The sequence below is a fragment of a genome, unplaced genomic scaffold (assembly GCF_019419815.1).
Source record: "Pyrus x bretschneideri cultivar Hongxiangsu unplaced genomic scaffold, Pyrus_bretschneideri_v1 Contig1, whole genome shotgun sequence".
NCBI classification, from domain to species: domain Eukaryota; kingdom Viridiplantae; phylum Streptophyta; class Magnoliopsida; order Rosales; family Rosaceae; genus Pyrus; species Pyrus x bretschneideri.
Genome location: NW_025999390.1, coordinates 11,888,827 through 11,907,065, shown reverse-complemented (window position 1 = coordinate 11,907,065; position 18,239 = coordinate 11,888,827). Strand labels below are relative to the sequence as shown.

The following is an 18,239-nucleotide window of genomic DNA, read 5'->3' as shown; positions in this document are numbered from 1 at the left end:
ATCAAAAGTCCGGTATACTTGACTTCTCTACAACCAATATCGCTAGTATACAGGGCCGTTTTGAATTTTGGGTGGCAGGTGAGAAATTAAAATGATGTTTTTTTGTTTACACATTATTTTTACAAGAAAATAAACATATGCCTCATTTCCCTCATTTTCCTCATTTCTTTCGACACATTATTTTTGAAAGAAAAATAAACATATCTCCCTTTTCTTTATAACACGTTATTTTCACAAGAAAAATAAACATATGTTCCTTTTCTAGGCTTAAAACATAATAGTTTGACTAAAATAAATATATAAGACTACATTCATTGAAAATTTTGTTTTCCAGCATTTCTAGAGGTAAAATCATCAATCACATATCACTCTCAATGCACAAGATTGTCAATCAATCTATTTAATCTTTCTTGTGCTTGAAAGTAGTTTGTCAACAACTTAAATCGATATCTCTTTTGTAGCTTCTTACCAATGGCAAGAACTAAAACTAGGGTAAAGAACTTAACAAGACACTTGAAGGGAGATTGAGAAGGAGAGAATGAAAAAGGAACGAAAAATTGAGAATGTTGTTTGCACTCTAGGTTTGAAAAAGAAATAGGTGCAAAGTTATGATTAACCATTATTTTAAAATTATCCTATTAATATATAGTTCGTTTGTGCCTTTACACCGTATTTGCATTGGATCCTTAATTAGATAAAAAAAATCAATATTGAGATTTAAAAACTTACTTTTGTATAACCTCATATTTAATATTTACGTTTTTGTGTTTTCGTATATGTGTACTAATAAAAATTTAAAATTTTGAAACTGTATTCGTATTTGATGCTGGGCGTCTTGCCCTTAATAAGAAGTAGCCCATATAAAAAGAACGAAAAGAAAACCGGCATCCCATTTTCCTCTTAATTGCCAGTTTGCCACCTGAGTCTAAGCCAAGTGTAACATCTTAGTTTTGAATTTTGAACGTCTTTTTATTAACCATGAAAGTGAACTTTTCTACCTAGCTATCAGTACCACAGTAAAAGTACGGGGGAGTAGTTAGCCTTGTATACCTTCCACTTTTCAAAAAATAAAAAAATAAAAAAACCATGCATACCTAGCAAAAGTGAAAGTTATATTCTAAGATAAAGTACAAAAAACTACCTCAATTATTGGTGTCACGATACTTTCATACATCATCTTTTAAAATTGACAATGTCATACCTCATCTTTAGAATTTGGTTCAATGTTATACCTTCTGTTACTTAGGTCGTTTACTTTTCAGTTAAATGCTGATGTGGCTTGATTTGGGACCCACTTTCTATTAAAATATTATTAAAAACTAAAAAAAATTATTTAATATTTTTTAAATATTAAAATAATAAAGAAAAGTAAATAAATAAAAAAACAACAACCCTTAGGCCTCGTTTGGCAACTCGGACTGTACTGACTATTTCTGTCGGATAGGATAAATAGCCACCGGATAGTACTGACTAAATTAGTCGGACGTTTGGTGCAGTATCGGACTAATGATCATATTATTTATACTGTATTTGGTATTATATTGGATAGGAGGAATCAAACTTAAAGTAAAATTTAAAAAAAAAAGTGAAATCATTTTTTTGTTCCCAAATCTCTTTGCACCCCCTAAACACCCTCATTTTCTCTCCCTTCTTCTTCTTCCTCGACGGCAGAAGAATCCCAAATAATTGTTCCCCCCTTTCTCTCCCATATTCTTCTTCCCCGGCTGCAGAAGAATCCCAAATAAATTCAAATAGCCAGTTGTAGAAAAATTCCAAATTGAAATCATCTCTCCGCTGCACCATGTTTCTTTGCAAGACCCAGTTGCAGGGGAGGACGGCAAGTAGGTGATGAGGAAGGCCACAAGAAGAGGACAACGAGGAAGGCGACGAGGACTAGGAGAGCAGAGATGGCGAGAGAAAGCGGCGCGACAGAAGGAAACAGGGAGGACAGCGATGGCGAGAGAAGGTGACGGGGAGGACGACGATGCCGACACAAAGCGACGGGAGGACGATGATGGCGAGCGAAGGTGACAGGGAGGACGACGATGCCGAGAGAAGGCGAGAGAGAGAAAGCCGAGTTCGCAAGAGAGGAGAGTGAAACCGACTAAATAATCCGAGCGTTTTGGTTGGTTTTATTAAGCAGGCGTATACCGTGTTAAATAAGCAGACCGGTTAAATTAATTCGGCGCTTATTTAGTACGAGTTAACCCAAACACCCGGGTCTGTATAACTAATCCTATCCGATCTGCCAAACAGGGTCTTAGTTCGTCCCTCCCCCTCCTTCCTCCTCTCTCTTCTCCCCCATCTTCATCTTTTCCCCCCAACTGCAACCCCAAAAAAAAAAAAAAAATTCCAATTTGTCTTCCCCCCTCCCCACCCCCAACCCCTTATTCTCCCTCTTGCAACCCAGAAAAAAAAAAAAAAAAAAAAAGAAAAAAAAAACCCAGATCCCGTTGACGGGAAGATGGGTGTGCGAAGAAGGTGGAGGATGGGTGCGGAAGATGATGTGGAGAATGGATGAGAGTGATTGATTTGGGGTTGGCAGGGGGTTGGGTTTTTTTTGGGGGGGGAGGGGGGGGGGAGATAGGAGGGTAGGAGGGGGGATGAACTAGGTTCGCTTTGGAATATTTTTTTTTTTTTTTTTGTCCTTCTTCTTCTTCTTACTCTTCTTTTTTTTTGGGTTGCAGGGGGTTGATTTGGGGTTTTTTTTTTAACTTTTTATCTTTCTTCTTCTTCTTCCTCATCTTCTTTCTGGGTTGCAAGGAGGTTGGTTTGGGTTTTTTTTTTTTTTTTTTTCTCTTCTTCTTCTTCTTCCGGAGCTGGAGGGGGGTTAATGGGTTTTCAAATTTTATTTTTTTAATAATTTTCTTTATTATTTTAAAAATATTTAATCAATTTTTTTAGTTTTTAATAATATTTTAATGATATTTTAATAGAAAGTGGGTCCCGAATCAAGCCACGTTAGCATTTAACTGAAAAGTAAACGGCCAAGTAACGGAAGGTATACCATTGGATCAAATTCTAAAGATGAGGTATGACATTGTCAATGTTAAAATATGAGGTATGAAAGTGTCGTGACACCAATAATTAAGGTAGTTTTTTGTACTTTACTCTATTTTCTATATCTATGATGGAAGGCTAGTGGAGTTCTGAATTCATATAGAACACCACAACAGAAGAGATATTTCTTTTTAAAACATAAAAGTTTTATTGTTTCTATGTGTTTGTCTTCGTTGTCATAGATGGGGGATTTGCGTAGCATTACCTTTTGGTTAAAGTTGGTATTTAAAATAAAATGAAATTAATTAAACCAGGATTATTTGGGTTATAATTTAAGGAACTTTAACGAAAAGTTTTTGGTATTGTTTGTTTTAACGAAAAACCATATTTTTATACTAAAAAATTAACCATAATACTATTCACTTTACTATTTATTTTATCATTATCATTAAAATTCAAAGTTTTCAAACCTTTTTCATTAGTTTTCATTATAATTAACCCTTAAGAGCGCTTACTATGTAAGATAAACTATACATCTAGGGATCCAAACTAGGAATAAATTAAGGGAATATAAAGCATGTGATGAGGAATCCAATGATGAAGCATGATCAAGATGAAAGAAAAGAACACATCCTTTTATGGGGTTAATATTCGACTTCGAGGAAACGACATGCCAGGTATCAAAATTGTCTACTTCATTAAGCGGTTGTTAATTTGAGTTATGAAATTAATTAATATGTATTATGATATAGAAAAACATGCAGCTACTCACAGTCTCACACTATTCATTCAGCTATATATTGCCTACTAGGACAGAAAAAACAAGACAAAAAACATAGAGGTCATGATGATCATGCATGAATGCCGAGGCATGTGTTGCCGCAATGGGAAAAAATATTGTCCTATTACTAATGTGAAGGCTGAACATTTGAAGTTACAAAAGGATCCCCACCCAGTGTTACAGGTAAGTGAAATTTGAAGTCCTAATGTTATGCGAAAAGATTAACTACATAATATGATAAATATCCTAATGTTATGTTTCGTTAACAATCACACTTTTTTGTATGACATGTGAAGGGGTGGAGCTAAAAATAACGTTTATGGGGGGCACAACTAAGCAATGACGGATGCAGGTCATCGTGGAATTCCAAAATGAGTGCGAGCACTGCTAATTTATTTTATTTTTTTTTCAATTTAAGTGAGGCATTTTGTCGAGCACTTGGCCAACCCAAACTCATTGATGCATGGTGCAGCGGATAGAAACAAAAATAAAATGATAGATATGATTGATAGGTAGGGTCAACTATCTCCTAGTGCAAGGAGAGTCCTGAAAACCCTATAAACTTTGGTTCTAGTACCAGCCTACAACGTAGGCACTAGAAAGAACAAAGCAATATACTCTTCAACAAGAGAAAGACACAAATATGAGATAGAAATCTCTCTGAAACCAACAAAAATGTCCAACTCCTTCATCTTACAGCAAGAAATGGTTTTTATAACCATTTTGTAACTTACATTCAGAAATTAAAAAGGCAATAAACATAAAAACACATAAAATTGAAAATTACATAAACAAACGCTATTATCAGCCATAAAAACGTCCTAACTATTATGATTAGCCAAAAAAAGGCCTTGTAATTAACCTAATTAGCCATTTGTATTAAAACCCTCTTTATTTCAGCACATGAATTCATCTTTCGATAATTTATGTGCTCCATTCCAAATGCATCTGCTATTTTCTTATCCTGCATCTTTCTCCCATTCTCTATTTTCTTATCCTGCATCATTCTCCCATTCTCGAAGAAAACTCGTCCTCAAGTTTTGTTTGGTCTTCCTCGATCTTTAGGATGGCCAATCAATATTTTCCACTTCATACATATTAGCAAATGAAACTTCAGAATTTTCCAAGTGTTCCTACCCACAAATTCATGCAAGTTTCATTGCAGCCTTCCAAACCATGTGTTGTTTAATCTATTCATAATGTAATTTGATTTCAAAGTATGCAAGTAAGTTTTCCAAATAGCTTCTAGTGATGAATAGGCTTGGAAGAGTAATCCAAGCTTAGAATCAAACTCAGCAACTATTTTTTTCCAAGGTTTTCTCATGATGTCACGAGCAACAAAATCTTCCCAAACATAATCATGATACAAATGCGAAACTTTTACCTCTTGATGAAACTGGACATGGAAGTCTTCATCCATTGTAGTCAAAATGTAACTATGGTACTCATCATAAATTGGTGGAGAGTACCAATCAACAAACTTCTCATAGACTTCTAAATCTTCATCACAGACAAAATTATAATCAACTTTGTCGGTACATTCCATATGTTCAACTTTTGTTTCAAATACAGTGTCGAGAATTTTTTCAACCTCAAAACATAAACCACAACAAATGTCACAAGAACCATCAGGACAACTATCGAACTTTGGAGCAAGATCAAGATTTATGAAGTTGTCACCTGAAAATTCCGAAGCAACCATTTATTCGACTTCCATTTGTAAAACATACCCAGTCTCAGTTATTGGTAGTAGTGACATGCTTTAGTAAAATGAGAATATTGTTTTGCACAAATAACGGATTGGAAAACCGCTTTAAGATTTGAAAACTAGACTGGAAGGGCTTTCCAATGACATATGGCTTGATGGTCAAATAATTTTTATGAACTCGAAACCTTGCCTGCAACACAGAGGATATGTTGATTTCGCACAACACCAACGCTCTGTGGTGTTTTGCCAATATCAGTTCACACAAAATTCCATTTGATGCACATTTTGTTGCATTGGAATTTAGACTCCCTGAGCCTTCCGATGATGCATAGCTCTCAAAATAAAAGTAAAGGAAATTGAACCAGAATTGACGACCAACAGAGATGATGTGCTAATTCGATGAACGTCTCAAGCTCTGATACCAACTGATGCAGGGTGCAGTGGATAGAAACGAAATAAAATGATAGATATGATTAATAGGTAAGGTCCACTATCTCCTAGTGCGAGGAGAGGTCTGAAAACCCTATAAACTTTGGTTCTAGTACCAGCCTACAACGTAGACACTAGAACCAAAGTTTATAGGGTTTTCAAGCCTCATCTCGCACTAGGAGATAGTGGACTCTACCTATCAATCCTATATATCATTTTATTTCGTTTCTATCTACTACACCCTGCATCACTCATTGTATGCTTAGCATATATCTCCACCCTTTGTGTCATTAAAAATGATATCTTTAGAGTCTATATTGTTATAATGAACAAAAAGATAATTATATAGGCATAGGGTTGAGAGGTTGAATTTATTACACATACGAGATGAGGGAATTCTTCTTCATGAGCTGCTAGAATTAACTCTACAACTAAACATTTTTATGTTATGTATCCGCTCCTGGTGGTTTTGACGGAGGAGGAGATTATAGAGTTGTTGGTGGTGGTGAGTTGATTAGTAATCGTTGTAGTCTGATTTGACGTCGTATCGAGCGACAGAATGTGGCTGCCACTTAAGCACAACCCTGTTTCTTGCTAAGACCACCATTTTTTCAAGCCAACAACTTGAGGGGGTACGTGCCCCCTCTGACCCTTAGTGAGATTCGTTCTTGTCCATGTGTAGCCATGTTATTAACGATTGACGATATTCAATATGATGTGCAACTAACGAAAACTATCAAACTTGTAGATAAAGTATGATATCACAGCAAATTTGAGCCACAAGTTCACATATCTTAGCCAGCCCTCAATGTGCCAAGACCTTCAACCTTTTGGTTTGAAGAATAATCAAACTATAGTAATAATATTTAGTATTAGAGAGAGAAGAATATGAAGGAGGGAGGGTGAGGACAAAGGAGAAGTGTTTGTTCATTGTTTGTTTTATCGTTGGACGACACTGGAGAGAGCCAAAGACTAAAAATAAACCGAGAAAAGTGGGTGTGCTGGAAAAGACATGGCGCCCCCGATAAAGATTTTGGCAGTACGGACCAGACATGCACATTCTTATATGCCCTAATGTGCCCAAAATATGTTCTTCCTCGGGCAAGCTCGAGATTTAAGGGTGGTTTGTTCATTTGTTTGTTTGTTGCATTAAAATGCGGTTTAAGGGAATGTATGTCGTGGAATAAACTCATTAATTATACGAGGAGAATTTTAATGTGATGCTGGTTCTAATTTGATTTAGTTATTGGAGGGTTCATGGATTTTGCAAACAAGTGGTACTCGTTGGCTTGGGGTTTTTGATGTTGGGTTGGGCGCTTCCAATTTCCAAACAATAGAGGCATTCAACCATCACATAATGGTCCACTAGATAGGGACAAATTTCATACTCATATTTTATACGATATGTCTTGAGTTTAATTCCTGACACTGGTGATCACATGATGATAGCTCGAGAGAGACTAAAATGTCTATATATGCGAGTCTTCCGCAAATGATTGATGAAGATAGATGATCTGCCACAATTGTTACGAGAGTTTGCAACCATGTGACTCCACTTCTTGCTGGCCTTCGAAAGAGTAGATTACCGTGATGAAGCCACCATCTTGTCACATTCTTAAGGAAAGAAAACCCATAGAGATTGTATTTCAATGTTGTAAGAAGTAAGAACTAGTTATTTACCTTTTATTAGGGAATATAGTCTATGGTATTTGATATTTTATGGGTAATGTTAGGAGATCAAATTTAAAACTAAATGATGTGTTAACAATAAAAAAATAAACACGTTAATCGACACTTAGTTAATAATCCAATCATCTACAAGCACATCATTTGATTTGCAATTTTAGTTTAAAAAATTGATCTTCCTAACATTACCCATATTTTATTATTGTTAGACACCACAAGGTCAAAAAAATGTACCTTATGTTTATGGACCACCATATTGCCAATTATTATATTTATGTCTTTTACTTAATTGAATCCATTTGTACATGGTAAGTCTTTTTCATTGGATAAATGTATACTAAGTACTCTTGAGCAGCCACATATACATGCAATTATTCTAGGAAATTGCAATAATGATAATTCTAGGAAATTGCAATTATTCTCTTGGAAGACCTGAGATTAGGGATCTCCAAACCCTAGACATTGACCTCTCGAAAAGTATACAACTGTGCGAATGCCGGTCGTCTCTATACTCTCACGGGTCACCATCCTCACATTTACTACATTTTTTATTACCTGTTTAATTACTGTTAATTAGACCGTTTGGATTACAGCAATCCTACAAACAGATATGATAGGGTTGCGTCGATGCATACATCATCCGCTATAGTCTCTGTGGGTGACAATAATTCTAGTAATGCCAGTGCTAAAAATTTGATCATCCCCACCATCAATTTCGTAATCCTCATTCTTTGTTATTATTATAATTGCAAATCAGAGACAAATTCGTTTTGAAAAGTCTTGGTGGGAGCAAGATTCATTTTGAGGAGATGACTTATAACATAGTTAAACCGTAGATTTTCAATTTTATTTGCTAGATTTTACTAAAACATATAACATATATATTACCAAAAAATAAAAAACTATATCCGGATGTTAATCTATGGAATTAGGTGGCCTGTATACTTTAGAGTGTCAATCACAACATGTTTCATCTATGTTCATCAACTTTCTTTCACTTTTAAGATTTTCATATTTCATTAGATTAAACCTATGAATTCACATTGCCGATTTACTGACCAGTAGAGTTGGCAATTGAAATTGACATCTAGATAAAAGTTCGAACATAGGGAAGAAGTTGTAATATATACATATTCCTTGATTACTTCTTCATGGTTGTCTTAAATATGTAGCCTCTCTTAAGTTGGTTAAAAAACTATAAGTAAGTTGTAACTCAGTTGGTCAAGAGCAATTGCCTTGCATTCGAAGTTTTGTGTTCGATTCTCCATCTTCATAGTTTAAATGAATTTAGTGTAGATTCTCTTATCGTTTGTCAAAATAAAAAAATCTGTAACAATAATGTCGTGGACTGAAATGGAATTTTTAGTGATTCATAAATACCGTATCCATCATTAACCTAAAAAGTGTTTGCAGGACACACAATTCATCGCTATGTATAAACACAAAATGAACAAGAAGGGAATTCAAACCATGTATGCCAATCACGAAACTTCTTGTAGCGGAGAGATTTTTCAGTATGATCGGCACGCGGAATGGTACATCACGTGTCGTTATATAAATGGTGGGATATGTGTGTTAAAAAATTAATTACTTAAAAATAAAATTTCTCATCACTTACATAAAAACACGTGATATATCATCTGTGTTCTTGTCACAACTAGAAATTTCTCCTTGCAACGACTCAGGTTAAGGTAGGCTATATATCTCGGAGGCAGATTGTCTGCCTTCCTGTTTGGATGCCCTTCCCATTCCCTCCTATTTTGTGCGGTCACGGTTAAGCTATGTCAACATTTTATATTGATTTTTTTATAGAGATAATAAGATAAAAAACAATAGGAATATAAAATCTTGACGTGACTTAACCGTAACTACACAAGTAAGAAGGAATGAGAATGACATCCAAGCAGGAGAACAGACAATCTGCCTCTGTATATCTCTCAATAATTCCTACACTGACAACTGACTCATCGTGCAATGAATTAATACTCAGCATTGTTTCTTATCATTTAATTAGCAGATCAGGGATATTATTTAATTACTTGAACCCTCCCGTACAATTATTAAAGTCGTTTCGTTTTAAAATTTTTATACAATGATATATGATGAGAGAATAAATTGGTATTAAATTTTAAAATTTATGAGATTTAGATTAAAATTTTTTTTTTTGGTAAAAGATTTAGATCTAAAATTTTTCATTGAAGAGAAATACAAGTATATATTTATGGGGATGAAAGGGGAATTCCCGTCTTACTTGTGAAACTCATTTCATCGTCCAATGAGATAATTACATGTGAAAGGAGAGGCCTCTTAGACAAATTTGCCTCTCGAATCCCGCCAAAAAAAAAAAGAAACGCAGGATCTCGCCTGCATTCAATGAAGCGGGTAATGCCCCGAACCACAATCCAAAAATGGGATTCACCTGTGTTCGACTTTCATACCAAACACGCTCAAACCAAATATATATATATATATATATATATATATGGCCAAGAGCCTCATAATCAATTGACAGAAACAAATTTCGTTAATATGACTCGATCATAGGTCATAACTCACAAGTATTCAGAGTTCCGAGACTCAATGGATCATAATTATATTAATTACCACGTCTCTACAAATCAAACGGCTAATGAATTAATGGGCAAATCATAGTTCAACCAATGAATGCATGCCATGCACATACACTTGTACGAGTTGTCATCGTGCTCAAGCTTAAATTATTTACGATGTTATGTTGTTAAATTAATAATCTTAGCCATTATATATGAATGAATTGTTGTTTGAAGCCTTGAAAGTTCGTGTGACTTAATTGATTTTGATTTTTATTTTTTTTATCAAAATAACCCACTCAGTCTAAATTTAATATAAGAGAATGCTTGTTTCATCGTTCATTTAATTAATTAATTTGCAAATTTTATGTATGTTTATTTTTATTTTTATTTTATATAATTTCTTAATAAATTCTTATTATCTTAAAGAAAAAAACACACCGTATTACACTTTACAATACACATGGATCACAATCACCCAGAGTAGTAAATATACATGTATTATATAAGCACAAGGATTGTCTACCCTCCCATTTTTGATGCTCTTCTATGCCCTCATGTTTATGTGGTCACGGTTAAGCCACGTCAACATTTTATATTAGTATTCATTTTTGTCTTATTATCTCTATAAAAAATATATATAAAATGTTGATGTGGCTTAATCGTGACCACAAAAAAAAAAAGGACACGAAAGGACATCAGAAATGAAAGAGTAGACAATCTTTGTCCATTATATAAACCTTGGCAGATGGGTTGATGGGACGGAGAGAAATACATTGTGTACTCAGATTCACGCTAGTGAGATCCAATTTTTTGTTTACTTAATTAATAGGAATTGCTACCTACCTTTTCTGTCCCACTTTAAGATAAAGCAAAAGGAGGGAAAAAGTAAAGAAAGAAAAAAAAAACATAAAAAAGAGGGGAAGAAAGAAAAAAGCAGATCATTGTAATAAAGAAAAGGAGCTAGCTTGCAAGAGAAAAGAGAGAGGAAACAACAAAGACAAAGGCTCTCAAAACTCCATGATTATTCAAATTCTTTTAAAAGCAGGACCTGGGTTTTCCTCTCCCTCTTGCTAGTATACAATACCACTACTACTTAATCCAGTGGAGGCAGACCTCTCAAAGTTTCTACAAAGACTTATTTTGGGAGCTTCAGAAAAAGACCCATAAAGCTAAGGGAGCTGTAAACCCTAACTGGTTGATTGGAAGCTAGCTCAGTTGATTAGCTCTCATTCAGAATCAGAAGATAACAAGAGGCATGAATAGAGGTGGTTACCAGAGCTCACCGGTGCAACAAATGATTGCCGGAAACCCTAACTGGTGGAGTATCAACAGCATGAGGCCACCAAGTACCCAACCATCTATGAATATTTCTCCTTTTTTTCAGCCTCCTCCTCCTCTTCCTTCTAATTTTTTAATCCCACAATTTGCACCCAGCAACAACAACACTTCCCCTTCTTCAACAACTTCTTCTTCAGGACTTGCCATTCCTTCTTGGCATATTGAGAATAACATCCAGGAGCTTCCAGAGTCTTGGAGCCACCTCCTCTTGTAATTATATTTTCTTAACTAGTACTCTTTTTTCTCTAAAACAAAATACATAGCTGCTTAGCCTGCTTTGCATGCATGGACTCAAATTTGATATTTTGTTGTGGGTGCTGTTAAAAAAGTCATTCTGCAGTACTCTTCTGTAAAAAAATTTCTCTTATTTTTTATTAAATTTGGAATATAAAATGACATTTTTGAAGAGTGAATAACGGCTTGCTTATTATATATAGATCATCAATTACTTACTAATTTTGATATTTTGTTATAGATCGATGACTGACTAATGGGTGCGTGGTTGTGAATTATCAGGGGTGGAATTGTAGGTGAAGATGAGAAAGGGGCAATCATGAGACAATTTCATCAAGCTGCTAAGAAATTGGAAAATTGGGAGGAGCAAATATTAAATAGCGCTCAAGCTCCAAATGCTCCTGCTGTCGACGTGAAGCAAGAAAACTCAGGAAATAGCAACGGCTTTGTGTACGGACATCATCAGGGGAATGATCACATCCGAGATTTTAATCCATCAGCTGCAGCTTTGTCTTCTTTGTCTCAGATTATGCAGTCAACTGCTGCCTCTGCAGCCTCATCTCCTAAGTCATCGTGTGTGACGAGTTTCAGCAACAACAATATGTTGGATTTTTCTAGCAAGTCGGACGTGAGGCATCCACCACCACATCGGTCCTCTGATCAGGTAATAATTAACACTTTTTATATACAAGGTAATTAACCCTTAAGAAAGAGAGAGTCCATGATAAATTCAGTTTCAATACGAAAATTATATATTATTGTTTTCTAGAGTTTCCAAAATTATTCATTCCTTTTTGCTTTCAGATAAATTTAACTAGTTATTTTTAATACATGCTTTGAATGCGATGAGCTTAATTTTAATCTCAATATATGAAGATTAATATACAGCCATCAAATGACTTATAATTTATTTATTATGTGGTGCTTTTCTCTTTTCCAGTTTTTATTTCTTTTATTTTTTACATTTCTCTTGTAAGTTGTTTGTTAAGTCCTTAATTTGGAAATGAAATGAATCAGCTTCCCTTTTTTTCATCAAATAGTCATAAACTGGTTTATTTAGTATTAATTAAAGCGTTAATTGGTTAAGAGCTTAATCCGGGGTGATCAGTAAAAATTACTAAAGAGTTTAAGTAATATTAATTAATTGTACTCCTTTTCTTTGACAGAAAATTATACTCCGTTTTCATTTCTTTCTCTTCTTTGTTCTTTGTTTCTTTTGTGAAGTGTAACAGCACTGGAAATGGTGGGGCACTTAAGAGAGCAAGGGTTCAGCCTTCTTCAACCCCAACTACCTTCAAGGTAACGCTTACAACTGAACTAATTAATTAATCTCTCTCTCTCTCTCTCTCTCTCTCTCTCTCTCTCTCTCTCCCCCTCCCTCTCTCACACACGCGCGCAAAAACACAAAAAAGACAGGCACAAACACACACACACATACACATACACATCTGTAGGTCGAAGTATATCGTTGTCTTTCTCGAATGTCCATTTCTGATCAATCATGATGATTCTTTATCTCGTGTTTTAACTACAAGAGACCTCCACCTCTTATTTATGATAACTTACGTCTACATTCAGGTGAGGAAGGAGAAATTAGGTGACAGAATTACAGCCCTTCATCAGCTAGTTTCCCCATTTGGGAAGGTACGCCATGGCTCTTCCCCCTCAAGCGTCTAGCCTCTATCTATGAAGCCAAAAAACCAAAAAAATTGTTTAAGTTGGTGGTTGAAAATGAAATAATATATAGCACATCACTCATGGAATTCTTAATCAAGAAACTTATAAAGTGTGAACATTTTTTCATCAATTTTCATACTAAAAGCTTCACTAATATTTACAGATTGATAGTTATTGACATTTTAAAAATAGTGCACTGTTATACACAAATTTGTTTTTGCTCTTTTTATAAATTTATGTTGCGTGATAATCTTTTTAAAATGTCCACAACAACTCCCTTATTTATATACACTACTTTTGTATTTGTTTTTGGTTGAAAACACTAGCTAATATATTACTACTATACAATGGAGGGCTTTCTTTTTTTACCTTTAAGCATTAAAAAAGACATGCAAGTAAGTATGAGTATGACTTTGGAGGGTTGTGTGGCTTTGTATCTCTTTTGCAGACTGACACAGCCTCTGTTTTGTTAGAAGCTATTGGGTACATCAGATTCCTTCAGAGTCAAATTGAGGTAATATATATCTCTCTCTCTTCTTTTCATCAAAGCAAGACACAGGTCTTGAGTTGGTACTTGCAATTGGCCGTGATGGCACACAATCACACCGCTAAAGTTCTATTCTCTTCAGTTGTTCCTTTCAATTAAAATCTCTCTCTCTCTCTCTCTCCCCATAGTTTTTGAAGTGCTAAAAATACGATTCGTTTCATGCTTTTCCTTCCCCCCCTCCCCCCCCGGATGCAGGCCCTCAGTTTACCTTACTTGGGCAGTGGATCAGGAAACATGAGGCAGCAGCCACAGTTTGCTGTAAGTAATTTTAAAAACAGGAAACAAAACTTACATTAACCTAATTTTTTTTCACTCATCGCAAAGCAACATCTCCATCCCCTTCCTCTATCTTCTTGCACGCGCAAGACTGTATACATATTAATAATTCATTAGTTATATCTTAGCCCCGTAATTGATTGATAATGGTGAATTAACTAAAAGTTTCTTGTTAATTAGGTTCATGGGGAGAGGAATTGTATGTTCCCTGAAGATCCTGGTCAGGTATATACACATGCTAGCTTTTTTAGTGGACTCATATTTACATCTTGAACTTAGTTTTGGAAAACCTACAGAGCTAGACAACTGTAAATGTATGTATGTATGTATGTATTGTTGGAGAGATTATATCTTGTCACCAGTTCATGTAAGAGTTTATTGGAAGAGTGATTCACATTTTAAACTCATGACAAATGATTATTGAACAAGTAATGTATTAAAATGGTGCATTGGTTGCAAGAAAATTTCTTCCTTAGTGTGTGGTATCTTTTAAGCAACTAAAGATAAGTACTTTTTAAAAAGCATATACAAAGCCATGCTCATCTTTAAAGCTTTCAATCTTTATAGATTAAGATAAAAAAGAGAGAGGAATACATTATCATGTGACATTATCTTTTAATCATATGTTCAGGTCAGACTAGTCCATGCTAATTAAGTTGCTAATGCTTTGTTCTGATCACAGCTGCTCAATGACAATTGCATGAAACGGAAAGGAGCTTCTGAACAGGTATATATTCCAATATTCCATGCATGCTTTGATAACAAGATAGTTAATCCTTTAATTTCTTCAAATATATCTTTCAAAGTAATGTTTAATACTTAATTTCTATAAAATTAAGCTGCTCGATTAAATTGGTTTTCTGGTTACACATTGTTAGGATCCTCATGAAGAGCCAAAAAAGGACCTGAGGAGTAGGGGCTTGTGTTTGGTTCCAGTTTCATGTACCCTCCAAGTTGGGAGCGATAACGGAGCTGACTATTGGGCTCCGGCGCTCGGCTGTGGCGGTTTTCAGTAAAATGACATTTTGGTGGCACACAGTACTACTACTACAACTCTAATTAAGCTAGAGACCGATCAAGCTTCATGGAAATTAATGATATAACATCATGAGCAGTCACTCTGCTAAATTCAAAAGGCTGATTGCTCATGATGCTATACAATATTTATTTAATCTGTGCGTTTATATACATACGCATGCTTGTGTGCTTAATTTGGCGGGACTACGATGTCCTTAAACTCCCTAATTTTAAGTTTAATCTATCTATCTTTTCTTTTGCTGAATTCTACCGCTTGCTGCTATACCGCTGTATATGTCTATTCTTGTATGTCCAGTACTGATTAGTAGTACTAGCCATTTTAAAGTTGCTTAGAAAGCAGCATTTTGATTGAATCTTATTGATCATACTTTTAACTATATATACTATTTGTCTTGTCACTGACATAAGATTATAAGAAATATACACGTGTTATAACATAAGTGAATTGGTAATACTGCACGCATAATCACAAAAATTGCTATACTTCTGAGCTCATATTGTAGACATGTAAATTTGGTGAAATTAATTTTCACCAACAAATTAAATTTCAACTCGCCAGTTCTTAAGTGGCGCACACCATGGGTCCTACTAAATTGGACACATGGCATGCATGCTCATCTAATTGGATGAGTTATCAAGAGGGGCATGTGTTAGCATCTGAAACATTCGTCAAACAAATCAAATCAAGTACAAAAGGGGACAAATTAACTCCAATTTGATCAAATTATATCATTTAGGGTTTAATTTTCCAAATTCAAGATTTTAATTTAATTAAGAGTTAAATTAAATAATTAGCTCAAGTTAAATCCAATCACAAAATCAATCCCACAACTCACGAGATTTAGTGACACACCCCGATCCCGATGTCCGGGGACAATGGGATGGCCACGTGTTGGCCGACACCGAGAATGACGCAAGCCATTTATGAATGCATATGCCGAGAACATGTGAAACATACATATAAATTTCGCGCTAACTACACAAAGAAATTTTTATATACAAACCTTACCCAAAATAATATAATAATATTCAGCCGTCAATAAAATGATAGTGATAATGCATGACATGTTCAGAGCATACATCTAATTCAGAATACAAGCAGAAGGTGTAACAGAAAACGCTATTACAAGTGATGTCAAAAGCAGAAAGGATGACGCGATATCACTGGAAGGGGAATGCCTCGTAGCTCGAATCGTATGTCTCATTCCTATGTCCTGAGGGGGCACAAAACAAACATGAAACCTTTCAATAAAACATATATTGTATATAATGTGCTAAATAGTGATATTATACTTGCCTGAAGGCAGAACATACGCCCATAGACAGAACAGTGACCACTAGATAAGCACAAAAACATTGAATATAATCTTTCCAACATAGGTATATATATCTCAATGGAGCTCAATAGCTCAAACATCATATCTCAAAACATCTTCATAGTATATAGTCATCCATCATATATACTACAAAGAACATGAAATCGATAAAGCATGGTATTTCAAAATATTATCAGTAAAACATGATATCTCATAAAAAGTAAAATCTAATTTACTCATAAAATGTTTCATAAAACATAACCATTAAATCATGTTTTTCATGTATGCATTTCTAATAGCAAAATTATGCATTTTGGAAAGGGTCCACTCACAGATACTCTGTTGTCAAAGAGCCGTGCAGAATAAGAAGGACAGAAACGCCGCTAATAAACGCACCTAAGCACATAAAGAATCAAATTAATAAAACTACACTAAAGCAATTGAATTTGGAAAAACATAGCACGTATTTGAAATCAGGACGTCGAAACTAATCTATAAGGGTTCCCGGTCGAAACCTGAAAAAGGCAACCCAAAGTCAATGTTGACCGGTCAACGATCAAAGTCAACGATAAGGTCAAAGTCAAAGGGTCGGGTTAGATTCATCATGTCGAGTCAAAGTCAATGGGTTTAGCCTTTTAGGTCCTTGGTTTGGGCTTAGGTTTAGATTTGGACTTGGGTTTAGTTTAGGCTTAGGTAATTGGTCTGGGTAGTTGGGTCACAATTATAAGCTTGGGCTTGGTAGCTTGGCCTAAAGGGTCTGGGTTAGGTCAGCTGCAAGATTGGATCTTGGATTTGGGTTTCAGGGTAATCGAGTCGGGTCAACTCGGTTTCAGGCCAAGGTTTGGCCGGTTTTTGGGCACAACTTCAAACGCTCATAACTTATTCGATACTCAACTAAATCGAGTGATTCAAAAACTAAAGTTGTAGCACTCAATTATATCAGGGAATGGTACCTTGCATGACTGCTAACTCATCGTGGATTGGCAGAAAAAGGCCTCGAAAGTGGCGGTGCTTGCCAGAAACTAGGTAAACTTTAAACGTTTATAACTTCTTCAATACTCTACGAAATCGAGTGATTCAAAAACGAAAATCATACTTCTCATTGAGACAAAGATCATGGTACCTTTCTCGATGGCTAAATCATCATAGTTTGGTCAGAAAATGGCCTGAAAGGTCGCGGCCCTACTTGGTTTTGATCCCGATGATTCAGAAGGAAGTTTGAGGTGAGCTTGGGTGTTCTAGGCTTGCAAGGATGAGACGAAGCTCGTGGTGCTCTTGGTTTGGGCTGTGGTAGGTGTGTTTTGTGTGTGTGTGTGAGTTCCAGAGAAGAGAGGGAGAGTTGCAGAGAGAGGGCTTGGGGAGAGAGAAGAGATAGAGAGAAAGTGATGGGAGAAATAGAGAGAGTTAAATTATAATGCAAAAAAATAGGAAATATCCCAAAAGGGAAAGGGAGAATCTGGGTAGGGTGAGGGATAAGGGGACAAAATTTCCATATGGGTCCCCTTTGGTTCGTAGTTTAAGAACGTAAATGACGAAACACAAGATATCTGAAAACGTTCGACGTTCAAACGTAGAATCTTCATTATAAATCTGAATTCGAATTCGTTCGCACCTACGCGTTTGTGGCGATAAGTACGATAAGAATAATTTAATAAAA

At 35.4% G+C, this 18,239-nt stretch overlaps 1 protein-coding gene across 1 annotated transcript; it reads left to right on the top strand.

Annotated features, from left to right (window-relative positions):
- The first annotated feature begins 11,281 nt into the window (after positions 1–11,281).
- On the top strand, positions 11,282–15,510 carry LOC103943866 (transcription factor bHLH68). The gene is made up of 9 exons (XM_009354228.3): positions 11,282–11,704; positions 12,011–12,392; positions 12,953–13,027; positions 13,307–13,372; positions 13,854–13,919; positions 14,148–14,210; positions 14,409–14,453; positions 14,911–14,955; positions 15,107–15,510. Exons 1-9 carry the CDS (start codon positions 11,412–11,414, stop codon positions 15,242–15,244), a joined length of 1,173 nt encoding a protein of 390 aa, XP_009352503.2. The 5' UTR covers positions 11,282–11,411; the 3' UTR covers positions 15,245–15,510.
- The last annotated feature ends 2,729 nt before the right edge of the window (positions 15,511–18,239 follow it).